The following is a 27,738-nucleotide window of genomic DNA, read 5'->3' as shown; positions in this document are numbered from 1 at the left end:
CACCACTCCAGCAACCCTCAGTTTGTTTCCTGAGATTAAGAATTCCTCATATCAGTGAGGTCATATGATACATGTCTTTCTCTGATTGACTTATTTCGCTCAGCATAACACTCTCCAGTTCTATCCACGTCGTCGTTGCAAATGGCAAGATTTCATTCCTTTTGATGGCTGCATAATATTCCATTGTGTATATATACCACATCTTCTTTATCCATTCATCTGTCGATGGACATCTTGGCTCTTTCCACAGTTTGGCTATTGTGGACATTGCTGCTATAGACATCGGGGTGCACATTCCCCTTCGGATCCCTACATTTGTATCTTTGGGGTAAATACCCAGTAGTGCAATTGCCAATGTTACCAATTTTATGTTAAACATATCATGGAATCAAATGAAAAAATGCAAATATTTTTCAAATTAAAAGATTCATATATGTAAAACTTTGACTTGTATTGGGCTGCATGGTATTATCCACACCAAACTCCTCAGAGTCACTCATTTATTCTCATAAGTAGGTAGGAAGACTTCAGTGGAAGAGCTTGATAAGCACAATTAATAAATTTCGTGGGGATAGAATAAGGTTTCCTGAAGAGTATGGGATAGACTTTAGTTGTAAAAGCATTTTCATTTTATTTTTTTATTTTTTTTAAAGATTTTATTTATTTGATAAAGAGAGACACAGCGAGAGAGGGAACACAAGCAGGGGAAGCAGGAGAGGGAGAAGCAGGCTTCCTGCCAAACAGGGAGCCTGATGCGGACTCGATCCCAGGACCCCAGGACCATGACCTAAGCTGAAGGCAGACGCTTAACAACTGAGCCACCTAGGTGCCCGCATTTTCATTTCATATTCTACCAGCAGCTAGCCATTTGTCTCTTTCTGACAGTGTCACTACCACATTATATTAACTGCAAAAGGATTAGGAGAGTTTTTCCCTAAGTGATTACACATTCATTTAAAAACTTTTTTCAACCTACTTACATTTTGTCTGTTCCATTTCTTGGGAATAATTAAGTCCCAAAAGTTGTTCCTGGCTTTAAAAAGTAACTTTGTATATGTCCATTATTTTTTCACATCAAAGGTTTTTGTCCCTCTGTAGCCCTCCCCTGAAAGAGCACTATCAAAACATGCTCAAGTAGGGTGCCGGGTGGCTCAGTCAGTTGAGCATCCGACTCTTGATTATGGCTCAGGTCATGATCTTGGGGTTCTGGGATCGAGCCCCTTGTCGGGCTCTGCACTCAGCAGCGAGTCTGCTTGAGATTCTCTCTCTCCCTCTTCCCACCTCCCCCCACACTCACGTGCTCTCTCTCAAATAAATAAATCTTAAAATTAATTAATTAAAAAACATGTTCAAGTATATCCTGTCTTAAAATTCCTACCTCAAGTCTAAATCCCCTCTAGTTATATCACATTTCTACTCTTTCACAGTAAAATTCTCAAAAAACTATGTAATTTACTGTCTGTTTTCTTCCAATTATTGACTTAATACCCACAATGCAGTATAGCTTTGGCCTTCATCTTTACATTGAAACATTCTTGCTAATAGTACCCTGTCACTAAAGCCAGGAAACATTTTTCACTTTTCATCTAGGTTGATTCTCAGCAGTATATGGCCCCCTTAACCACTTGCTCCTTCTCAGAGCATTCTCTTCCCAGGCTTTGGATATTAATTCTCTTTCTCTTTTCAGCTAACTTCTCCTGCTTCCATTTTCTTTATAGGCTAATTTATCTTCTGCCTACCAGTAAGTATTGGAGGGCCTCAAAGCTCAGACCTGGGCTTTCTGTTCTTCTGTTTTTCCCCTAGGTGATCTCATCCTGCCTCCAGCTTCAGTTACCACCTGTAGCCTGATGGTCCCAGATACCTAGTTCTGGCCCTGATCTCTCCACTGAACTTCAGTTGTGTATATCCATTTGTTTATTTAACATCACTTGGATGTCTCAAAGGCATCTGCAATTCAGCATTTCCAAAACTGAACTTATGATCCTCCCTCCCAGGCTGATCTTCTGTCTGTGGGCCCTGTTCTAGGGATGGCACCATTGTCCAGGTTCTTGTACCAAGCAGAAACCTAGGAATTATGGTTGTTACCTCTCTCTCTCTAACCCACCATGTCCAATCCCCATCACATTCTGTTGATTTTACTTGCCTCATTTTCAGAAACATTTTAATTAATGTTTGTAAGATTAAAATTACAATATCTTTAACATATACTATATATTTTATAGTATAATAGTATAGACTATAATACTATATATTTTAAAACATTCCACTTTTTTCGGAAGTCTGAACAACCACCATCTGTAATAGCCTTCTAATTAGTCTTAATCCTACTGTTATACTACCTGGATTTGTTTTTTACTGTCAAATCAGACAAGTGATCTAATTGATTCATCCTCCCCTAACTTAAACTCATAAATTAAGGCCAAAAATCTTAAGATTTGTGAGGCCTTTTATGATATTCCCTTAGCCTGTCTCATCAGACTCATCTCACACTCTAACCCCTCTGCTTGTTGTCAGTCCAGCTACACTTTATTGACAACAAGCAGAGCTTCAGTCTTGCTGTCAGCTCTTTCACATCTCTGTTGGAACGTGGGCCCTTCACCTCCCAATTCCTGGCTTCTGCTAAGCTAAATCTCATTAATTCCTCAGAATGAAGTTTAAATTCTACTTCCTTTGGTCTGTCTCCACTAACAAACAACTGTCTGTTCTATGCTGTGATCAACACTGTACTTTACTTCTGTGATGTGTTACAAACTGCTAATGTATGAATATTCCCAGGCTTTGGACGGCCTCCCTCTGTTTCCTAAAGAAACCATGGAATTCACATATCAGTTTTCCAGAAGACTTAATTGAGAATTTTAAAAAATTAATACACTTTCATCTAATAGTCTTCTTTCCTATAAGTTTGTCAAACTTCTTCATGAGAGAAGATAGTCACAATTCGTAATGTTGATGTAGTAGCATAATACATACTGTAAAAGAGTCCATCAGAATTGTGTGTGTGTGTTCACATGTGCGTGCACACCTGTGTGTGTGTTGGTGAACAAGGACATAAACCACACTTATTTCTCTCATTACTTGGGAGCAATTACGTCTCTAGAAAAAAGGCTATGTATATACCAAAATAGTTCTGAAGAATTTTCAGGGAACATTTAAATTAATGTTTGTGAACAAAATTAGAATGATAAAATCTTTAATAAAGGCATAAAAAGTAAAAGCTATGAAATAGTGCCTTAGATATTTTCTTAAAAATCTTGTTCTTTGTAGATATGGATGGGTAGGTGGATGGATTAAATATGGAGAAAGGGAAATCAGATGCGTGGACTGTATTAAAACGTAAAGGAAGGGGTCACTGGGAAAGGTAGAAGTAACTGCACAAGTCTGTGCTTAGGTGGAAAACCTTGTAAGTTGCAAGGTTTAAGGCAAAAGTGATGTTGACCAGGAAAGCTTTTTTAAAATTTTTTTTATTTTTATTTTTTTAACATTTTTTATTATGTTATGTTAGTCACCATACATTACATCATTAGTTTTTGATATAGTGTTCCATGATTCATTGTTTGCGTATAACACCCAGTGCTCCATTCGGTACATGCCCTCTTTAATACCCATCACCAGGCTAACCCCTCCCCTCACCCCCCTCCCCTTTAGAACCCTCAGTTTGTTTCTCAGAGTCCATAGTCTCTCCTGGTTCGTCTCACCCTCCGATTTCTCCCCCTTCATTTTTCCCTTCCTATTATCTTCTTCTTTTTTTTTTTTTTAAACATATAATGTATTATTTGTTTCAGAGGTACAGATCTGTGATTCAACAGTCTTACACAATTCACAACGCTCACCATAGCACATACCCTCCCCAATGTCTATCACCCAGCCGCCCCATCCCTCCCAATCCCCACCACTCCAGCAACCCTCAGTTTGTTGCAGGAAAGCTTTTTTTTAAAAAAGTTTTTTTCTTCATTTGTCTTGTTTTGATCCCCTTTTATGTAGTTAAGGGGCTGATTTTCATCTCTTACTTTATATGATTAACACCAGGGTAGAGCCCACATTCCTTGGCAACACGTCAGATCTGTCACACATTGTCTTCAGTTTATCTCTTTAACCCCATCAAGTCACTACTTTTCCCACATAGTCTTATATCCACATTGTAGTATCTACTATTCTCCAAATGTGCCTTATACTTGCATATGTCCATGCTGTGTCTTCTTCTTAGAAAACCTTTCCTCATCTTTTATTCTTAGCCAGATCCTCAGGTTTTATGCTCAAAATATAGATGCCATTCTTCCTTGGTCCCTTCCTGCCTTTAGTCTAGTCTTAACCCTTTTCAGTATTTCTTATAGAATTTCCCACGTACCTTTTGAGCACTCACAACATTTTATCACTTGTAAAGTACAGTACTTTCTGTCCCTCTCTCACAGAAGATGAGTTCATCTTTGTATCCCATGTGCCTAAAAAACAACTAAAACTAATGTTAGTGTTACTGAAAAAAAAATTGAGTTTGATTGCTTTAAATTGTCCACTTAGAAACCTTAAAAATTGAGAAATATCCATTTAAACTTTTAAAAAAATTATCTACATGGAGCATTTCAGGTGGGTAATGCAAAATTTAAATGGAAAAAAGTTCTTGACACTAATTGGAAATAAGAATTCTTACTTCCTCCTGCCCCTTCTCCTCCACTGCCTCCCTCTGCTCCTCCTGCCCACCAGCTCCTCACAACTTTGGAAATTCAGTGGTGTTAAACTAAGTGTTTATCCATTTGTACGACTATTACCAATACAGTATTATTTTGGAAACTCAATTATAAGGAATCAGTGAAAAAGTGTTTAACTTTACTGTTGACATGGTCTCTAATTGGTAAGAATTTGTATTAAAAAAGGTCAAAGAAGTTGAAATAAAAATAATGTAGCTATATAAAGATAAGCATTCAAATGTGTTACTGAAATAATACAAATCAATTCCTCTTTACTTTATTTCCTGAATGTAATTTTATACATTTGTCTCATTACAAAAATTTATTTGAAAATCACTGTGTTTATAATTATACATTTTTCATAAACTCAGTATTTCCAAGGAGCTTCATCATAAAAATCTGTGACTTTATCTCCTTTATTGTATGACTCTGGAAACTTAGAATGAATCTTTAAACTACTTTAAAGTAATTAAAGAACTGAAATTCAGCATTTTCCTTTACTTTCAGCATATGTTGTCCTCATTTATTTTTGTTCAACAAAGTAATTGTTCCTGAATTAATATTTTTCTCATGTATATTTGCTTTGTGATTTATAAATACTTGATGTAGCCTTCCAGCCATTTTAGACACATTTGAAACTGAACTAATTCTGTAATGACTTGATTTCATGTTTTATCATTATTTTTTGTTTGCAGAGATATGACCGAAGTTGTACATATTAAAGATAGGAAGGAGGCAATTCATGAGTTAAAATACTCACCAGATGGAACTTACCTTGCTGTTGGATGTAATGACAGCTCAGTTGATATCTATGGTGTTGCGCAACGTTATAAAAAATTGGGGGAATGTGTTGGATCACTTAGTTTCATCACTCATCTGGACTGGTCCTCAGACAGTAGATATTTACAGACAAATGATGGAAATGGGAAAAGACTTTTTTATAGAATGCCAGGTAAAAGTTTCTAATAAATTGTATGTAATTTGTAGATTTTTAGTCCCTATAAAATATTTTAGAATTTGAGGAGAAGAATGTAAAATACATTTGATTATAGGAAATTAAAGAAGATCTGAGCTAATCATTGTGATCTTTCTATAAGGCTGTCCTATTATATTGAAATCCTTAAATTTTAATCCTTTGTAATTAAAACTTTGCTTGGAAGATCTAAGACAGACCTACTTTATGTCGAATTCCATGCTGTGTGAGTGAGTAGTATTTGGTAAAGTCCTAGTGTATATTATAAAGTCAAAATGCCATTTTTATGGGTGGAGCTAATTAACTAAATATAATTACTAAAAATGTCTGACCACAAATTGAGGTTTTTTTGGTTACCTCAAATAAATTTTGCAAGTATCCATAATATAGCTAACAAACTAAATTTGAAAAACAGTTTCCATCAAAGATTTTTTAAAAGAATAAAAGCAACATCAAAAATGTCATTTAGTATGATACTTAATGAATTAGTCACTGTTTTCCAACAACTTAATAAGACTAGGTACATAATTAAATTAATGCATCTCCCCAACATTAATAATCTGTTTGTAATGAAAAGTGACTGAATCCTAAAGTCCAGTTCCCTAATGTATTATTCCTTGCTCATCCATCCCTCTTGGTCCTTTTCAGTTTTTTTTCCCACCCATGCATCTTCTTAGGTTTCTTACTTAATAGCTGATTTGCCACTTTCATATAGCTTTTACTTGTTCTTCTGACTTACCTGTTGTCACTAATCTAGCATGATTTTAATAGGGTTGTTTATTCTCCACATGAGTGAACCTGCTGAGCTATATTAGAATCCAATCTGTGTGTGTCTCTGTATACTTTTGGTAGTAGCTTTTTTTTTTTTAATTCCTTGCATTTAACTTTCTTCTCTCCTTACTATATTCACCTACTTATTCATAATACTCTCCTTTAACTGTAGTAGGAAGATACTTAAATTTTGGAGTTTACCATGTTATCAGTATAATTTATCAGGTATTTATAACTTACCAGTACATTTGAGAAAAAATTAAATAACTTCTTAATTAAGACTATGATTTCTTTTTAGGAGGAAAAGAAGTGACAAACGAAGAAATAAAAGGTGTTCATTGGGCTTCATGGACATGTGTTTCAGGCCTTGAAGTAAATGGAATTTGGCCCAAGTATTCAGATATCAATGACATAAATTCAGTAGATGGAAATTATATTGGCCAAGTTTTAGTTACAGCTGATGACTATGGAATTATAAAATTATTCCGATATCCTTGTTTGAGAAAAGGTATCTTTTCTTTCAAAATACAGGTTCAGGTCACAGTTTAGAACCTGTTGGTTGGTTGGTTGGTTTTCTTATGCAGGTGTGTTTTTTGCTTAGATCCTTAACATATATTGTTTTGACATTTGTATACTTTGTATGACAGAGTAAGAAAAATAAGGGGTCTTGGGGCACCTGGGTGGCTGAGTTGGTTAAGTGGCTGCCTTTGGCTCAGGTCATGGTCCCAGAGTCCTGGGATCGAGCCCCTTATCCGGCTCTCTGCTCAGCGGGGAGCCTGCTTCTCCCTCTCCCACTCCCCCTACTTGTGTTCCCTCTCTCACTGTGTCTCTCTCTGTCAAATAATTAAAAAATCTGAAAAAGAAAGAAAGGAAAATAAGGGGTCTTATTGGTTATTTTCTACACATTTTATATATCACCTTTTTTTCTTGGATCTCTTCTTAAATGATGATATTAATCATTCTGTTCATAGACTTAGGGATAATTAAATGAAATGCTGTATTAGTTATTTATTTATCCCATGCCTTGTTCCATAAAGTATTTGAGTCAGCTTATAACAAGTCCATAAGTTCTAAAATAATTACATGGATACAAAATTAGTATCAGGAAATTAGTTTTCTAGAAACCAGAAATAAAATAAAGCAGGGCATAAAGTAATTTTCATTATAGCTTTTTTTAAACTTTTTTTTTTTTACTTTGTTAAGTATGGTTGACACACATTTTATTTTTTATTTTTATTATTATTTTTTTTTTCAGTAAACTTGTCCCAACATGGGGCTTGAACTCACGACCCTGAGATCAAGAGTTGCATGCTCTACTGACTGAGCCAGCCAGGCACGCTCCTCATCATAGCTGTTTTTTTTTAAAAAAGCATTTTTTACTGTTCAGGGAAAGCAAAGTTTTTTCTGAGATTTAGTTTTCAAAGAATTCTCTCCTATAGTATGGAGCTTTAGATTAGGTGCAGTGAGTGTATTACTAGAGCATTAACATCTGTAGCAAAAGTAGTAATGATTTTTTTACCTGGTTGTTGATAAAAGCTTTTGAATGAATGTTAAATTGCATTTCATTAAAAGGTGATTATGGGAATAGCTGGAATAGTTGTATTTAAATAGGTAGTTCATTGATGTCAAACTTAAGGGGCTGATTTTCCCAGAAGTCTATGCTAGGATTTCTCTTGTGCCTTTACAATAAAGTAGTAAATTCCAGATATTGCCACCTAATGCCATGTTGTTGATTCCTACTTGCAGGGTGTCAGCTTCCTAGTTGCATGTGAAATTGCATCCATATGTAATGCTAAAAGTGTGTTAATAAAGACTAGATAATTCTCTAATAATTAAAATACCCTATTTCTGGATCCCACCATGTAGCCAGGACATGAGAGTCACTAGGCACAACAGATTTTATTAGGACTCAAAATGAGACTTGCTTAGTAGAAAGTGTGTGAGATTCAGTAAGATTGATCACGATGATCTTAATCTTAGACATTGCTTCTACTCAGTGTTTCATATACTGACTCTGTGCAAAAACAAATTTTCCGAGCATTCTTAGTCGAGTGAATGGGATTCATTGACAGTTTTTATGTTTTGCAGTTTATTGACAGTATTTTTCTTGCACAGTAATTTTATTTCATTTTTAAAATGTGTAGTAATCTGAATTGTGGGAATATTTTACTGAAGTCTCAGAAAAGTTAGTATTGTTCAGTCACTGCTTCAAGAATATAAATTGTTTTCCTTATTTTTCTTTTTGTTAGATATTTGTGAGAAATTTATTTTATGGTAAGGGTTTTTATTTCTAGGCACTTGTGAGTTAGCTTGAGACTGTGTAAGTAATTGGGAAAACAGAAGATAGAATATAACTACTGCATCTTTAAAGAGTTAGTAGAAATATTTTAAGATTCTGTGTTTATTGAATTCACATACTTGCATAAAGTTAGTATTACTAGAAAAATTACCTTTTACATTAGTTATGATGTTGTACATTCTTTCATACATTAAGTTGTGTTACTGATCCAACTTAAGTTTGGGAAAAGAGTATGTCTACTGTAGTAATACATCTTAGATATCTAGTTAAGTAATATCCATTACATTCTAAGAAGTGCAACATTTACAAAATGTGAAAGTTAAATAATCGAAGTAGCTTATATTGTAGAATCGTTGTAATTCACACACAAAATGTATGAGATTAGCTCAATGAGAATGATCCTCTTCCACATTTAGCCCCCTTGAATCCTAGCCCAAAGCATTACTTCTCCTTTTTTCCCCCATTATTATCCTCTTTCTATCTAAATTGTTTTGCTCTTCACAGTAATTTCTCTCAAATAATCAGACTCTTCCCCGGCAGCAGCACATGGGCTATGGTAAAGGGTGAGGAGGTGGGAGTACAGGAGGATGGAGAGATGAAGGCAGGGTTGCTGTAAGCTAACACCTCCATCACTGTTACTAGTTGCCAACACTTTCTCTCTACTCCTTGACAAATGAAAATTTATATTTGATAAAAATCTTTCTTTAGATTTGATAAGAAAATTCATTGGAAAAAACAAACATCAAACAAAAACATATTTATGTTGGAGATTTACTCAGGACTTGTGTTCTAAGATTCATTCATATTGTTGCATGTAGTTCTAGTGTATTCTTCCTGGTGATAAAATACTGTGTTGTGAATATATGATATAATTAATGCATTTATTCTCCTATGATGGACATTTGCTATTAGATGCAAATTTCTCAAAGATGTATACTTAGGAGTGAAATTGCTGGGTCATAGAGAATTTATAAGAAAATGCCAACTTTTTTCCCAAAGTAGTTATACCATTTTAAAAACCCTGTTGATCCACATCCTTTTCAGTACTTGGCACTGCCACACTTTTTAATTTGTGTAAATCTAATTAGTATAAATGATGTCACATTGTGGTCTTAATTTACATTTGTCTAACTAATGAGATTGATCATCTTTCCCATTATTTTTTGGTTTTCTGCATTTCCTCTCCTTTTCTGTCAAGTACAGGTTAATATCTCTTGCCTATTTTTCTATAGAGTTGTTTTCTTTTACTAATTTTTTGAAGTTTTTTCCAATACTCTAGATACAAATGATTTGTCATTTTTATGGGTTGCAAATGTCTTTTCCCAGTTTTTGACTTACTATAATTATCACAATGACTTACTATAATAATTATTGTCTTTTCTTGACCAGTTGTTAATGTAGTCGAATCTATTTATCTCTTTTTTTAATGAATAGTTTGGTTTTGTGTTTTAAAATATTATTACACTGAGGTTGGAAAGATAGTCTCATATATTTTATAAGGAAGTATTAAGGTCAGAGTGGCTGACTGGCTCAATCTGAGGAGCATGTGACTCTTGATCTTGGGATTGCAAGTTCAAGCCCCACATTGGGTGTAGAGATTACTTAAAAAAATCTACACTTGATCTTAGCCAAAAGGCCAAGAAGTGATAAAAAAATTAAAAATCTTAAAAAAAAAGGATTAAGTTCATTAAAACATAGTTAAATGGGAAAAAATCTTTTGTCATATTGCTATAATTTTTGAAGAGATTTAGCTCATATTAATTTTGTGTTAAAATATACTTTAAAACAAATTAGAAAAGAAATGGGATCATCAAAACAAATATTTCAGTATATTGCTTTACCCTCACCAAGAATTATCATCCCCTTCTCCTTTAAATTAGGAAAGTTTCTATGACCATTCTAGCTTGCTTTGATAAATCTTCTCTCTGAGATACTAGTTGTTTGATGACACACTCTTTAAACCTTAACTGTTCTTTTATCATTTCCTGTCATAGGCCAGAGTTTTCATAGTTAAGGGACTTTGAGAGCTTATAACCTAATTTATATTAGAATGGAAATGGAGTCCAAGAGAGGTTAAGTGATGTGCTCAATCTCCTGTGCTATTAAGCCATCAAGCTGACACTTAAGCTCTAGTCTTTTTATTTCAACTCCAATATTCTTTACACATCATACTTTTGTCCCCTTTTATAATTAAAAGGGTTGGAGTCATGTTCATGCCCTCTCATTTCCTTCACTCCTCTTCTTCCCGCCTCTACAATCTGGTATTCCAACTCAACTCTACAGGCATAGTAAGGGGAAATGTAATCTTTGTCTTTCTTTTTCTTTCTTTCTCTTTCTTCAGGTATTTAATGAGTATTTCCTACATACCAGGCACTAGGGATATAGAGTAAACAAGATGCCATCCTGTCCTAAGGAGCTTATAGTTTATTACAAGAATTAATAAGTAAATAGACCATTACTTTTCAGTGTCATAAGTGTAATCACAGGGAGTTCTGGAGACATGTAGGACAATATACTTGGTCTTGGTGAGTCAGAGTCACTTGATGAAAGATGTGACATTTAGTTCACTTTTAAAATATCTGTTTATCATAGTTAAGCAGTTCTGGTTATTAGATAATTATTAAAATAGTCCCTTTGATTAGAAATAATTGGTTTCCCTTAGACTTATTCTACAGTTTTTTTGTTAAGCTGCCTTGGTTCTTTTTTTTTTTTAAGGATTTTTTATTTATTTATTTGACAGAGAGAGACACAGCAAGAGAGGGAACACAAGCAGGGAGAGTGGGAGAGGAGAAGCAGGCCTCCTGCAGAGCAGGGAGCCCGATGCGGGGCTCGATCCCAGGACCCTGGGATCCTGACCTGAGCCGGAGGCAGACCCTTAACGACTGAGCCACCCAGGCGCCCTGCCTTGGTTCTTTCTTAGAGAGGGATTGATCTTTAAAAAGTCACAGAATATAATTTGGAAGGGGCTTACAGGATTATTTACAGCTCTCTTGGGGCTATTGCCCAGTTTGGTTAATTCGAATAGTGGCTCATACACCTAACATTGTCATGTACCTAAACATCTTAAAAACTTGGAATTTGGTTTCCAAATTTCTTTGGTGGCTAAGAGTACTTAAAAGACCCCATCAAAGAAAGTAATAGCCTAAGTCCTCTTCAAGGGCAAATAATGCATTCTCATATAGAGGGATGGGACTAAATCTTACCTTATTAGACTTTCCTAGGTGAACTGTGGCAAGTTACCCATCTAGAAAGTTACTTCTATTAAGCTGCATAAAAAAATTGGTTCCTAAAATAACAGCATTGCTATTAAGCAGCAAATTGTAATTTAGATGAGTTTTGGTCAAATCTTTTATGCTTTGATTAAGATGGCTATCCCTAAATTCATGGCCAATGTGAAAGTTTATCTCCAGGTTTTGATTGATGGAGCTTCGACATCCTGACAGGACTTCTATAACTTAATTTAAAAATTTAAAACACTCTCAAAATGAAGCCAAACATTACTGTATCCAGTATACTCTAACAGAGGTGTGTATATGTTGCCAAATATCAGGTTTATCCTAGCAGGATATAGAGAATATTTTCTGAACTTGGAACCACAAAAATGGTTCTTGTCATCACACAGATTTTTTTTTAAATTAACCACAAAGTTAGGTAGTTCCTCTACAGTTAGAGAAATTTGGTGTATACCACCTTAACCAAATGATACAACTTAACATCACTAATGATAGAACTGTGCCCCTTGAAATGATGTATCCAAAAGGGTACAATATCACGTATGCCAAAAAACACATCATCTGAATCTAATCATGAAGAAGCACATTAGACAAACTTACGTTGAAGAACATTATACAAAACATATAAATTTAAAGAATTACTATAAGGGACAGTTTTTGGGACAACTGGGCATATTTTATTTTGATGAATATGGTGTATTACATTGATTTTTGACCATTGAAGTAACCTGCATTCCTGGCATAAATCCCTTTTGGTCAGGTTGTGTATTCCTCTTTATATGTTGCTGTATTAAGTTTGAAAGTATTTTATTGATGGCTTAAGTTTTAAAAGGCTCCTCTGGCTGCTAGGACTGGAGTCCTGGGGGTGGAGTAGACTGGTTCAGTTTCACTTAGGACCAAAGGCCTCAGGCCAGAACATTCAAATTTCATTATATGGAAATCGTTGATGCCTTTGTGGCTGCAGGCTTTTCTCAAAGCAGTAAGAAAATGCCTCGCAACCCTGGTGGTTCCTACCAAATTATACTGTGAATCAGTAGAGCAAATATTTACATCCTTTGATGTAGACTCATTCATTTGTTCACTCCACAAACTTTTGAATTAATATTTTTACCCTTTGATCATAATTAAGATAATGGAGGGAGGATGTATTGGTGGTTCAGGGATAGAAATTGTTGTTTGAAGTGGTATTTTCATGTGTTGGCATTTGTTTATCAATTTAAAGGCATTTTTGTTATAGGGGCCAAGTTTAAAAAATATATTGGCCATTCGGCTCACGTAACGAATGTCAGGTGGTCACATGACTATCAGTGGGTTATTTCTATTGGTGGAGCAGATCACTCTGTCTTTCAGTGGAAATTTATTCCTGAAAGAAAACTAAAAGATGCTCTTCACATAGCACCCCAAGGTGAGTAGTACACACTGCCTAAAGAATTTTTCTGTCAAAAAACTTCACTAACCCCAAAGTAACAATTTTACTATTGAAGTGTAATCTAGCCTTATAATTAACAGTATAGTGGAAATTTTAAATTTACTAGTGGAAATTTTAAATTAAAATACTGGGCATATATGTTTAGAGTCAGATGTCAGAGCATGCAATACAAAGTACTTTTGCATGCATTTTAATCCACCCAACAATGAGTGAAGAAACCATTATATTATCAAAACAAACATTTAATATATTCTTGGGGAGATAGGTATCTAGGTTTCATATATGGTTTTTTGACAAAGAAAAATTAATGTCAATTCATTTGTTGCATATAGTATTTTCTAGATATTTTTCACGTTAATTATAGGTTATATTCACTTATGTTTGCACCAACATTTAAGTTTGATGTAGCAGCCACGGGTGCCAGTGAAGGAACTTAAAGTAGTGTTGAGTTTGCAGTGGGTGAAGAGGGAGGTAATCTGTAGTACAGTTTACTGACATCTGTGTCACCTGAATAGATCATTTCATTTGGTGGTTTTATGGCTTGTCACCCTGTCAGTTGGCACAGCTCTTAATCATTAATTTTACAGTGCTGTTTTGAAAATGAATGTTCTTCAAACAAGTAATGTTTCATTTTTTAAAAACTGCAGAAAGTCTGGCTGACTCTAATAGTGATGAATCAGATTCAGATCTGTCTGATGTTCCAGAGCTGGATTCTGAAATTGAACAAGAGACCCAGCTTACCTACCGTCGGCAGGTAATTATTACCATCACATGATTTTCAAATATGCCTGTATTCTGTTTGCCTATAGCTTTTTGTCACAGTACACTCCCATTTATTCTCTTTAAAATATTTTCTTATGAAGTATAAGAATTTTGTGAAACACTGAATACATATTTGTCAGTGTGATACATAGAAAATGTAAATTTGTTATTTCCAAGGAAGGAAATTTCATAAAATACCTTCCTATTTAAGATAAGTATTAAAACTTTAGTGATCAATAGTAACCAAGTGTCTGAAAGTTACATTAGGAATTTGTGAACACCTTTATTTATATTCTAATAGTATTTTTACTTATGTACATTATTTAAAGGTTTACAAAGAAGATCTACCTCAGCTTAAAGAACAGTACAAGGAGAAGCAAAAAAGTGGTACTTCTAAAAGAAGAGAGCGGGCTCCAGGAAATAGTATTCGATTACACTTTGTTCACGGGTATGAAACAACTGTTTTTCATTTATGTGTTTGCATCTTGGTTCACATTTAGTAGCTATGTGACTTTGAGCAAATCACTTCACCTCTCTGTGCCTCTTTCCCCATCTGTAAAATGAAGGTAACAGTACCTACTTCATAGGGTTCTGATGAGGAGTAAATAAGTCAGTGTTTGTGGTGACTTAGAATATTGTCCTGCACATAATAAGCGCTATATGAGTGTTTATAATAATTTATCTTATGAAAATTTAGTATTAATATTTATAGACATGGATCTCTTGTCTTTAAACAAATGAAAGTAAGTAAAATATGAGAGATTATTATCTCCCCTAAATAATTCTGATTTGGAATTATATTGTGACCTTTTTTGGGGCCTGCATTTGGTCTTTATATTTTAATTTTAGTAAAATACGGTTTCTGGATTTTCTTAGAACATCAGCAATACAAGTCTCACATTTCATCCTAGAACAACAGATTCTCCAATTCAGCCCTTCCTGTCCCTTCTACCTAGTAATCGTTTTCTTACCTGACTGATAATGCTTTCAGGAATTTAAAAAAGGATTCATTTAGCAAGAATATTTTATCTCCATTGTTAAAATAGGCAGTATTTCCATGCAGTTACATATTGTACATTGAGTTTCTTTGAAGCTCAAAGAAAGGTTACTACAAATGGAATTGTATTGACCATTTTAAAAATATTCAGCTTTTTTTTTGGATGTGTATAATATTTTTAAATTGTTGTTTGAACATTTTTGGAATGTATATTCTCATGGTTCAACAATGCGTATAAAAGCATACAGTTTGAATATCCTTCTCCCAGGGAACTCCCCTCTGCTTGCTAGATGGGAGACTGCCAGATTCATGAATCTTTTAATAAAACCAATTATATCTTCAAAAAAAATAAATAAATAAAATCTTCCCAGCTCTGTCCTCCCAGGCATCATTTTTCACCCTCCTAGAGCAGTTCTATACCCTTTCATTTGTAAAAGAGCATCAATTTTTGTTCTATAGTACACAAATTTAATAATACACTTATGCAAATAGTAGTATACTATATATACCTTTTTTCATTCATTATTATAGCTTGGATTTAGCTATTTGCAATCAGAGAAGTTCATAAAAGTTTATGGAATTCGAGATACTTGTATTTTGTTTTAGTTGTTTAGTATCTTGTAAAACGAGATTGAATGACCTACAGGTACCTGCTACTCTGTGTAGTCTGTATTTACCAGATAAAAGGCTACGGTTAATTCTATATGATACGTTTTCTATTTTCAGTTACAGAGGTTATGACTGTCGAAGTAATCTGTTTTATACTCAAACTGGTGAAATTGTGTACCACGTAGCAGCAGTGGGTGTCATTTACAACCGACAGCAGAACACACAGCGCTTTTACCTGGGCCATGATGATGATATTCTCTGCCTGGCCATTCATCCTTTGAAAGACTATGTGGCAACAGGGCAGGTAGGTTAGACCTTTGTTTGGATTTACAGTTAGTTTAGTCCACTTTAAAAAAAAAAAATCTATCTTTCATTTTCTAGGAAATGAAGAATAATGAATTCTTTAGAATGGGATTTTATTTTCATATTACAAATAAAATTTATTCCAACTTTTTTCCTACACTTTTCCTTTGAGATACTGTTTTGATTATTATTATTTTTTATTTGGAACTAAGAGCTCTGGCTTGTCTTCTGTCAGGATATATTTTTTTAAAATTTGTGAGTAAACATAGAAAACAAAGACTAAAAATCTGGTTTCTTTGAATTATCTAAAATAATAAAATTAACACACATTCTGTGACACACAGGATGACTTTTTATTTTACAGCCATGATATTTACCTAATCAGGTTTACCAAAGTACAAAGCAGAAATGTTGAAATAGAAAACACTGGGAAAAGTCTTAACTGCTATTTCTCTATATGGATATTTTTAGAGAAGGAGGAAAAGGGTGATATTTATAAATATTCTTTCTATATGTAAGCACTTTACTAGTTTCTTAGTATATATGATTGACCCTTAACAACATAAGTTTGAACTCCATGGCTCCACTTACATGTAGATTTTTTACAGTACTGTAAACGTTTTCCTTACGATTTTCTTAACATTTTCTTTTCTCTAGTTTACTTTATCATAATAATATAGTATATAATACATGTAACTTACAAAATTATGTTTACTGACTATGTTATTGGTAAGGTTTCTGGTCAACAGTTAGGCTATTAATAGTTAAGTGTTTTGAGGGGCACCTGGGTGGCTCAGTCCGTTAAGCATCTACCTTTGGCTCAGGTCATGATCCCAGGGTCCTGGGATTGAGCCCCATGTCCGGCTCCCTGCTCAGCAGGGAGTCTGCTTCTCCCTCTAACCCTCCCCCCTGCTCATGCTCTCTCTCTCTCTCAAATAAATAAGTAAAATCTTTAAAAAAAAAATAGTTAAGTGTTTCGAGAGTCAGAAGTTATATGTGGATTTTTGACTGTGCAGGGATTGGAACCCCTAACCCCCATGTTGTTCAAAGATCACTTGTATTTTACAACTGTATTTTACTCTCACCTCACCTCTGTGAGAGTGAAATCATTTCCATTTACAAATGAGGAAGTTTAGGTCTGAAGAAATTATTTTCTCAAAGATCTTTCAGCTGATAAATGGTAAGGCTTAAAGCTCCCTTAGTGTGTCTGGCTTTTTAAACACTGTGTAAATATACCTTCTAGGGTATATTGAGGTAGGGCTGGGCAACTTGCATTACTCTATTCAGCTTTCCTGAAAGGTGAGAAATCTCTTCCCTTTTTCTTTCCATCTTCCCTCCCTCTGTTTGTGCCTCCCTCTTGGTCTTTCTCTTTCTCCTTCCTCGCCTCCCTCCTTTTTCTCCCTCCTTTCTTCCATTTCTTGAAAAAATTCATAGAGCACATGCTGTGTACCAGGAAATGTGCTGGGAATATAAAGATAAATAAGACATGTTCTTGCCATGGTAAGCATTCATATTCTGAAGAAGACATACATGCAAGAAAAATCATGATACAAGGTTGTAAGTATAGAGCAGGGCTTCTTAACCTTGGCACTACTGACATCGTGAGCCAGATAATTCTTTTTTTTTTTTTTTTTTTTTTTAAGATTTTATTTATTTATTGGTCAGAGAGAGAGCACGCACAAGCAGGGGGAAGCAGGCGGAGGGAGAAGCAGTCTCCCACTGAGCAAGGAGCCCGATGCGGGACCTGATCCCAGGACCCTGGGATCATGACCTGAGTCGAAGGCAGCCGCTTAACTGAACCACCACCCAGGCATCCCTTGGGCCAGATAATTCTTTGTTGTGAGGATAATTGCATTGCTGTGTACAATGCAGTCCTATGTATTGTAGTATGTTTAGCAGCATCCCTGGCATCTACTCACTAGATGTCAGTAACAGCATCCATCCAGTTGTGACAACCGAAAATGTCTTCACAGAGGGGAGGGGGGTGGGGGGGATGGGTTAGCCTGGTGATGGGTATTAAAGAGGGCACGTTCTGCATGGAGCACTGGGTGTTATATGCAAACAATGAATCATGGAACACTACATCAAAAACTAATGATGTAATGTATGGTGATTAACATAACATAATAAAATTTTTAAAAATGCAAAAATAATAAATGTCTTCACAGTGTCAAATGTTGCCTGGGAGGCAAAGATCACCTCCTGCTGAGAACCACTAATGTAGAGATATGCATAAATTCCTTTTGCATTGTAACAAAGGACTGATTAATTGTGCCAAATAGAATCAGGGAAACCCTCATGGAGCTGAGGACATTTAAGCTGAGTAGTTTACTTGACAGGGGAGGTAGGAGAAAGTGTTCTAAGTGTGTTATTTGTAAACGTGGGGCAAAAATCCCACAAAACACAGCTTATTTTCAAGAATTGTGAGTAGCCTAAAATATTCAAATCTTAGAGGCATAATGAAGAATTAATTAAAAGAGTTCATGAGGGCTTTAGGGGCACCATTTAGCCTTAGTTTATAGAAAAGTTTCTTCTTAGGGCACAATTATTTACCCATTTTGTTTGGCAAGGATTTGGAACATTATTCTGGTACTACTCTAATGAAGGCTGTAGAAAAACTGGTCATTTGCTACCATGAGTCTGGGATTGGAGAGAACTCAGGCCAGATTAAATTAAAAGCGGTGGGGGGTGGGAGGGATGGGGTGGCTGGGTGATAGACATTTGGGAGGGTATGTGCTATGGTGAGCACTGTGAATTGTGTAAGACCTGTACCTCTGAAATAATACATTATATGTTTTAAAAAAAAGATAGTAGGAAGGGAAAAATGAAGGGGGAGAAATTGGAGGGGGAGACGAACCATGAAAGACTATGGACTCTGAGAAACAAACTGAGGGTTCTAGAGGGGAGGGGGTGGGGGGATGGGTTGGACTGGCGATGGGTATTAAAGAGGGCACGTACTGAATGGAGCACTGGGTGTTATACGCAAATAATGAATCATGGAACACTACATCAAAAACTAATGATGTGTAATGTATGGTGATTAACATAACATAATAAAATTTAAAAATATGCCCACAGGACATCCCTGGATACCTACTGCAGAGGAGGCAAAACTTTACCTCTAGACATCCTAGGTTTTCAGCGGGGGTCTTTAATAAAAAACCAAATTAACAAAGAAAAACAAAAAGTTTATTAACAGGTGTAGAGCACATCACGTTGGAGAAATCTAAACCCAAGTAACTCAAAATGGTGGCTTAGAATTTCAGCATATATAGAAAACAGTAGACTGGTAGAGAAATGACAGGACAAAGGAAAGCAGTTTTAGGCTTCCAAGGGCGACACACTGTGAGAAGGTATATATGGGACAAAATTCTTAGAGTAAGGTTTCTTTGCACATTCCTCTTATGCTGTCTCTGGGCTGAGTCTGTCTCCAGTAAAAGGAGAATTTATATAATCAACAGGTTGTACACCTTAAACTTATGCAATGTTATATGCCAATTATATCTCAGTAAAGTTGAAAAATTATATACATAATATACCACATCTTCTTTATCCATTCCTCTGTCGGACATCTGGGCTCTTTCCATAGTTTGGCTATTGTGGACATGCTGCTGTAAACATTGGGGTGCAAATCAGAGGATCATAGGGGAAGAGAGGAAAAAATAAGATGAAACCAGAGAGGGAGACAAACCGTAAGAAACTGTTAGTCATTGGGAACAAACTGAGGGTTGCTGGAGGGGAAGGGGGTGGAGGGATGGGGTCACTGGGTGATGGACATTAAGGAGGGCATGTGATGTAATGAGCACTAAGTATTATATAAGACTGATGAATCATAGACCTGTACCTCTGAAACCAATAGTACATTATATGTTAATTGAATTAAAAATTTTTTTAAAAAGCAGTAAATGTCATGGGGAAGCACAATTCAGATTAGCTGCCATGTCAAGAGCTCACAATCTAGTATGAGTTGGATGAATTACTGTCTATATACAATTCACTAAAAATTTACTAAAAACATACTCATTTAGGTATTTTATGGGTAACTCAGATTCAGCATGTCCAGAATGGAGATAAATGAGGTGAAGCTTTCCTTGTATTTCCTACTTAGAACGTGACGCTGTATTAACCTGGTTGCCTAAGCCCTAGAGTTTGACTTGTTCTCCCTCACACATTATAGCCAGTCAGTCCCAGAGTTACATCCAAGATTTTCCCTGAATATAGTTCAGTTCTCTACCATGAATGTCTCTCTGCTTTGTCGTTTTGTATTTATATCTTACCTTATCTCGGCTGGCAATTCTGTGCTTCAGAATCTTTTCAGCTAATCTTTTGTTATAACCAACCAACTAGTCTTACATCTTCAGATTTTTCCACCTAACTGTTTCCCCAATCCACTAATAATCTTTCTTTTCTTCTGTATTATCTTCTTCTTAGTAGCTCTTACACTAATGTGTAAGCTCACTAGCATGCAGTTCAAGACATTTAACCTAGGCCAATAGACTCCTTATCTCTTACCAGTTACCTCCTTGTAAACTATGCTCCTGCCTTTTGAGCTATTTAGAATTTGTCCATGTATATATAGTACTGCTTCACATCTTTTACTTAGTTCCCTCCTCTGGAAAATTCTTACCCTCCAGTTCTGTTCAACCCTCCAACTTTATCTAATTTCTACTCCTTTTAAGACTTAGGTTAAGTAACATATCTGAAAACTTGCCTAACCTCACCCTTTTCCCCTCATCCCGGACTGACATGCCCCAAGTAGGCTCTAAAAACACTCATTCTGTTAATTAGTTTCGCCAGCACTGAACATGGTGTTATCCAAGCTTCCTCACATATTAGCTGTGGGGAAATTACCTAGCCTCTCTATGCCTGTTTCAAAATAAGGATACTGGGGTGCCCAGGTGCCTTCATTTCAGGTCATGATCCTGGGGTCCTGGGATCAAGCCCTGTGTCAGCCTCTCTGCTCATTGGGAAGTCTGCTTCTCCCTCTTCTTCTGTGCTCTCTCTCTCTCAAATAAATAAAATCTTTAAAAAAAAAATAAGGATACTGTCGGTGCCTATCTCCTAGAATTGCTTTGATTGTTAAGTGAGTCAGTCCTTGTAAAGTGTTTAGAAAAGTTTCTGGGACATAAGTCAGTTCTCCATAAATACTAGCCTTTGTTATCATCATCATTGTTTCCATGTGAGATGTCCAGTAGGCAATTGGAAATGTAAGTCTTAAATTCAGAAGAAGAGGGCCACCTGCGTGGCTCAGTTAAGCGTCTGCCTTTGGCTCAGATCATGATCCCAGGGTCCTGAGATCGAGTCCTGCATCGGGCTCCCTGCGCAGCGGAGAGCCTGCTTCTCCCTTTCCCTCTGCCTGCCACTCCTCCTGCTTGTGCTGTCTCTCTGTCAAATGAATAAATAAAATCTTTAAAAAAAAAAAAAATAAAGGGGCGCCTGGGTGGCTCAGTCGTTAAGTGTCTGCCTTCGGCTCAGGTCCTGGGATTGAGCCCCACATCGGGCTCTCTGCTCCGCGGGAAGCCTGCTTCTCCCTCTCCCACTCTCCCTGCTTGTGTTCCCTCTCTCGCTGTGTCTCTCTGTCAAATAAATAAATAAAATCTTTTAAAAAAAATTAAAAAATTCTGAAGAGTTCAGTGATTAGAAGAGTTTGGGAGTCATTTGTTGATTTAACCATTGAAACTGGAATTGAGATAGCCCAAAGCAAAAATGTGGAATGAAAAGACTGGAGTTTTAAAGGCAGAATCTTGGGGAAGTTTGTATTTAAGGGACAGGTGATGAAATTGCAAAGGAAACTCAGTAGTAAGAGTCCAGGAGATCAGAGAACCAAGAGACAATGGTACTGCAAAGTTCTCAAAAATACCATGCTCGGGCGTCTGGGTGGCTCAGTTGGTTAAGTGACTGCCTTCGGCTCAGGTCGTGATTCTGGAGTCCTGGGATCGAGTCCCGCATTGGGCTCCCTGCTCAGCAGGGAGTCTGCTTCTCCCTCTGACCCTCCCCTTTCTCATGCTCTCTCTATCTCATTCTCTCTCTCAAATAAATAAATAAAATCTTCAAAAAAAAAAAATACCACGCTCTGCAGAAGTTCAATAGAAAACTTAACAGTCACGGGGAACATTTGGCTGAAAAACCTAATGAAATATTGGCTGATGGCGGTCTTGTCGTTTATTATGTCTTTATATAAAATCAGTGTCAAAATTAATAATTGTCAGCTATATTCATTATTTTGGGAGTTGTCTTTACAGGCAAAGCTATTCTATCTCTTCATCCTCATAGTTAAAGACAGTGATCACTTGAGTCTAAAGGAATAATTACGAATTATAGTTTACCTGTATATTAGTGAACATATAACCCAAGTTAAAACATAAGTGATAGCATCTGTTCACAGTCTTATTTATGTGCTTGGTACTTTAACCCCTCTGTATCTCTGTTTATACCATTATCCTGGCCTAGAATGTACTTGCTTCTCTTTTTATCTGAGACTGAGCTTCTGAAGGCCCAGGTCAAGTATCATCTCTTCCAATTCCTTATAATCTTTTCATCTTCATTAAGCCTATGTTATCAGATATTCTAATTTAACTGAAAATATCTTGTTTTCCTAATGAGTTTGCAAAATTTTCCTGAATGTCTTATGCTCATTGTATCTAGCATGGGAACACAGCCAATTATAGGCACTTATTAAGCATTATCTTTATTGTGATGTATAGGATCAGATTTGTGAGTCACATAGCACATTTCTAGAAGCAGTAAGCCTAGCCTCATTAGCACTTCAAAAAATATAAGAAAGAAATGTCAGTCACATATATGATCTGCTTTATATTTTTCATTTGATAAATGCCTGTAACAGATAAGACAAAGACTGTAAAATCTCCTGTTTTATTTCCTTTTAATAGATATGAAAAGTAATTGTATGACTTTTATAATTCTTTCTATTGTAGGTAGGTAGGGATCCCTCAATTCACATATGGGATACAGAGACCATTAAACCGTTGTCAGTATTAAAAGGCTGCCACCAATATGGTGTCTGTGCCGTTGATTTCTCAGGTAAGGATGCTTTCTGTCTCAGTAAGAATGACCAAAATGCAGAGGTGATATATAGTATTATAGTCTAAATTGGTGTTACCTAAACTTGTCACATAGCTATGACCTTCACAGTTGTTTTCAAGTGTATAGTCCTAACCAAACAGAGAGTGTGGGTTTGCTGGCTGGCTTATAATTTAATGAGTATTATTTTTAATACCCATTAATACAAACATGTTTCTATGTAAAAATGTCTACATAACATCTAAAACCATCTGAATTACCCGCTAGTGGTATGTATCTCCCACTTTGGGCAAACCCCAATGTCACAATATTTTACAGCCACAGAGTAAACTGAAAATGTTTAGGGTAAAAGCTAAGAAAGAAAGAGGTGAACATTGAAATATGTATTTTATAACATTTCTACAAAGTGACAATTCCAAGCTATCTTATAAAAATAATTTCAAATCATTTTAGCTCTTTGCTGTGTATTTAAAAGTTTAGGGGCACCTGGGTAGCTCAGTCGCTTAAGCGTCTGACTTTAGCTCAGGTCGTGATCTCAGGGTCCTGGGGAGTCTGCTTCTCCCTCTCTTTCTCCCCCCCGCTCATGTGCTCTCTCTCTCTCTCTCTCTCTTTTTCCCTCTCTCAATAAAATCTTTTTTTTTAAAAAGTTTAACAAATACACATAGAGCTACAATGAAAGCTAGGGTGTGGATTGGGAAGAGGGTAGAAATACCACTGATAGAGGATTTCATTTTAAGGAACAGTAAATTTGTACTTTCTGCTGCTCTAACTGAAATGAGAGTCCATTATTGGGGGGAAGCATAAATATGCATTTAGGGATCTAAAAGTCAAGAAATAAGATTAATGGCAAACTAAAGGAGTCAACAAGAACAATATCACTAGTAATGATAACGAAATGAGGTTTGCAAAAAGTGGCAGAGTGGCAAATGTTTAACTGTAGTTTGAGCCTTTGCAACCTGTAAACATGTGCACAGCTGTCAGCATGACTGACTTCGTTCAGTCATTTGTCCAACACCTTCATTACTTGTTTGATAATAGTAATAAATAATATAATTGACCTTAACTGAAAACAGTCCTATTAATGACAAAACATGGTGGTAACCTACATCTTTTTTCATTCAATTAACTTTTCATAATCACTGAGTCCTATATCACAATAGAGTTCTTACAGTAAATTTAATTGAAGTAAATCTTTCCTTCTTTATTTTCCTTTCCTTCTCATTTTAAAATCTCTCTTTTCCACTTACCTTCCTCCTTCCCTCCATTCTAATCTGGTGGAGAAATAAGGAAAACAAGGTCAAAAAAAGATGTTGACAATATTTAGATCCTTTAAGAAATTATTCTTCCCCTGCTTACGAATTCTGGTTCTTTTTATAGCTATGTGTGTGCTTGCCTAACATTTAACATCATTTTATACAATTTTAAATATGGTGCTGTGGTTTTAGAATATGTACTGAATGGTTTTTATCTTCTGAATGTTAATGGTCAGTCTCTCTCTCTCTCTCTGATTTTTATAGCGGATGGGAAACGCTTGGCTTCAGTTGGAATAGATGATAGCCACACTGTTGTGCTGTGGGACTGGAAGAAAGGAGAGAAACTTTCAGTAGCAAGGTGGGGAAAAATCTTGATATCACACTGGCAAAATAATGAAATTACTTAAAAGTTTTTTCAGTTAAAACAGTTTTGAAATCAAACAAACGTAACCTTTTTTTTAAATTGCTGCTGTCTTTATTACCATTGAATAAATAGTATAATCATGGTAAAAAGACAAATGATTTAAGAATTCATTAGTAGGTTTATCCCTTGTGAACCTGCTTTTACTGTAATAAGACACTGGAAGTAGCTGTTATCTAAACTTTTAATTTATAGGGAAAGTGAATTCTGTACAGTAAACTACGATGTAACCATTGGAAATGCTCAAATCTTATATTTGAGTGACAGATGATACGTACACATGTATATCATAAAGAAGCTATAGATTATGTGTATTTTCTGTCGCATTTTCCATTTTCTAAATTTTGCACTATGAGCATGTATTATTTTTATAATAAAAATATTAACAATTGCTTTAAAGGAGGAAATAGTCAAGTGTCAGATTATTTTTTTTAACATCCTATTGTGCGACATTAAAGCACTTTTAAAATAGAGATAAATGCTTTTTTCAGTACATAGACAATGGCCAAATAAAACATAGTTTAAGAGGAACTTTGTGTTTGGAATGGCTATATTAAGCTGTAAAAAAGTATTATAAGAATTTTTTCTGTAACTGATTCATGCCACAATTCCCTATGCACAGTACTATAGTAGGTGCTATCCAAAAGAAATTCAGTTCTCACTTTCCTATGTTTGAAGATTACGTTGAGAAGAATTAAATTAAAATTATGACAAAATAACAAATGTACAAATGCATGATTACATAGCCCAAACCTGAGAGATAAGTGGGCGAAGGATTCAGTAATGGAGTAATCAAAAATAGGGTATGGATTATTAGGCAAAAGATTATTATAGGAGAGATTTATCTTCAGAGTTAAAACATTTTGGTTTTTTTTTCAGAGGGAGTAAAGATAAGATTTTTGTTGTAAAGATGAACCCATACGTGCCTGATAAATTAATTACAGCTGGAATTAAACACGTGAAATTTTGGCGTAGAGCAGGTAAGGAAGTTCTTTTTTACTCCTTTGAAAGAAATTATTACTTTTAAAAGTCATTTAGCTAAGTGCAGTGCAGTATTCTAGATTGGATCCTGGAACAGAAAGGAGACATTAGTGGAAAACAGGTGAAATGAGTTCAGTTAATAGAAATGCACCAAACATATTGGTTTCTTAGTCTGTAGTTATGTAGGGTGTTAACATTAGGGGGAATTGGGCAAGGAGTATACAAGAATACTGTTACCTTTTTATTGTTTATGAAAATCTAAAATTATCCAAAATATTTGTTTTTTCAAGTGATTCACAACTGTCTTGATATATTTTAAACAAATGTAAGGTTGATTTTATTGTTATTTATTGATTACATTAATGTAGTATTCATATTTTCAAAAGGGTTTAACTTGGGGCACCTGGGTGGCTCAGTAGGTTAAGCATCTGCCTTCAACTCAGGTCATGGTCTTGGGTCCTGGGATTGAGCCCCGCTTTGGGCTCCCTGCTTAGCAGGGAGTCTGCTTCTCCCTCCCCCTGCACACTCCCTCTCCTCTCTCAAATAAATAAATAAAATCTTTTTTTAAAAAGTGTTTAACTTATGAGATTAATCAAGTGATATCCAGACTCCTTTCTTCTTCTGTTAAAGACATGTTTTTTAGTATAAACTGAAAATGAAAAATTTTGTAAAAGTTCTTTTATGCTATAAAATGATACAGAAACGGAATATTGTATAACTAGTCATTTGTAACTGTAGATTAGGAGCTGTGGAAGTTCATATTTTAAAATAAAAAAATGTCTCTTTTCTAAATAAAATAGTACACTTATAAATTCCACCAGTTTGATATCAAAGTCTCAGCATACTTAAACCTTTCAGATAAAATACACAAATATAGGAAGAAGTAAAACATAAATAACAATAGTTTTAGTGAAGACATTTCCCAAGTTCAAGTTACTTTCAAATTGTAAACTACATAGAACATGAATTGATTTTCACACTTGGATTTAATACTTTATCACAAACTCATCAGATTGTAGTGTATATACGTTTACAAAGTAAAAAAGTATTTTCACATTTTTATTCCCATATATTTAAATAAAATTTTAGAATGCCTTATTTATTTAGAATTGCAAATACCAAGCAAGTAATGCTTATTATTTCTGTCTTGAAAAAAACAAAAAGCCTATAAATTTCTTTGCAATAAGAGACAAAAGAAGTAAATAGCCTTAGAATGAAGAGATTTACAATTGAATGACTTTTTTTCTTAAGTTTGATTAGTCATAGTAGACCTGAAACTGAACCATAAGGATAAATGTTAAAACTTTGATGTGCCTTTCAACCTTCCTTACTTCTGGGGTTCTGATCCATGGAGTTCACTAGCAAACTGAGAAATAAGTAACCTCTTTATTAATCTGAGTAAATGCTGTCTAAGCCTCTAAATGCATAACTTGATGTAAATTAAGTAAAAATGGATTCGGCCTAAGGCTAAAAGGGAACTTCTTACCTCCTGTCTCAGAACTAGGCTTTGAGAATTCCAACTCGTAAATTATTAAGCTGTCCTCTAAGAAATTTGAACTCTATTCCATGGTTGGTAGGGGCAGGCAGCCACTGAAAGTTTTTGAGTGCAGTGATGATGTGACCTGGTACGATAGGAATATGTTACGCCCTATCAGAAAACCCAATTGATTATTTAAACTGGCAGTGGCAAACTCTTTCTGTAAATGGTGAGACAGCAAATATTTTAGACATCCCAGGCCCAAGGACACAATAAAAAATATTATGTAAGTACTTACAGAACAAGAATGAAAACTCCTGCCCTGCTTTATACCCAGTTGCCATTAACTGGAGACATTGTCTCCAAGATCAACTTGATGCAGTGAAAGGGACTGGCAGTTTGGGCTGGAGGAACCATAGTCATGCCCCAATGACACATAGGTCCTAGTGTGTTCTTCTTCTCCCAGACAGCCCTACTTTCTCACTTTGGGCAGCTAGCCAGAGGTAA

General features: G+C 35.4%; 1 protein-coding gene across 8 annotated transcripts in view; it reads left to right on the top strand.

Moving 5' to 3' along the window:
• The window catches only part of EML5 (EMAP like 5), a 168,586-nt gene that overhangs the window by 65,018 nt on the left and 75,830 nt on the right, over positions 1-27,738 (top strand). For all 8 annotated transcript variants that reach the window (XM_032405737.1, XM_032405736.1, XM_032405735.1 and 5 more), the window contains 9 exons: positions 5,378-5,634; positions 6,725-6,934; positions 13,196-13,363; positions 14,035-14,141; positions 14,479-14,597; positions 15,873-16,059; positions 22,994-23,099; positions 24,617-24,710; positions 25,653-25,753. In XM_032405737.1, the coding sequence (XP_032261628.1) occupies positions 5,378-5,634; positions 6,725-6,934; positions 13,196-13,363; positions 14,035-14,141; positions 14,479-14,597; positions 15,873-16,059; positions 22,994-23,099; positions 24,617-24,710; positions 25,653-25,753 (1,349 nt within the window). The remainder of the gene's footprint in view (positions 1-5,377; positions 5,635-6,724; positions 6,935-13,195; positions 13,364-14,034; positions 14,142-14,478; positions 14,598-15,872; positions 16,060-22,993; positions 23,100-24,616; positions 24,711-25,652; positions 25,754-27,738) is intronic.

The sequence above is a fragment of the Phoca vitulina genome, unplaced genomic scaffold (genome assembly GCF_004348235.1).
Source record: "Phoca vitulina isolate PV1807 unplaced genomic scaffold, GSC_HSeal_1.0 scaffold7, whole genome shotgun sequence".
Taxonomy (NCBI): Eukaryota; Metazoa; Chordata; class Mammalia; order Carnivora; family Phocidae; genus Phoca; species Phoca vitulina.
The sequence above is the reverse complement of the archived record's forward strand: the minus strand, read 5'-3'. Positions and strand labels throughout refer to the sequence as shown.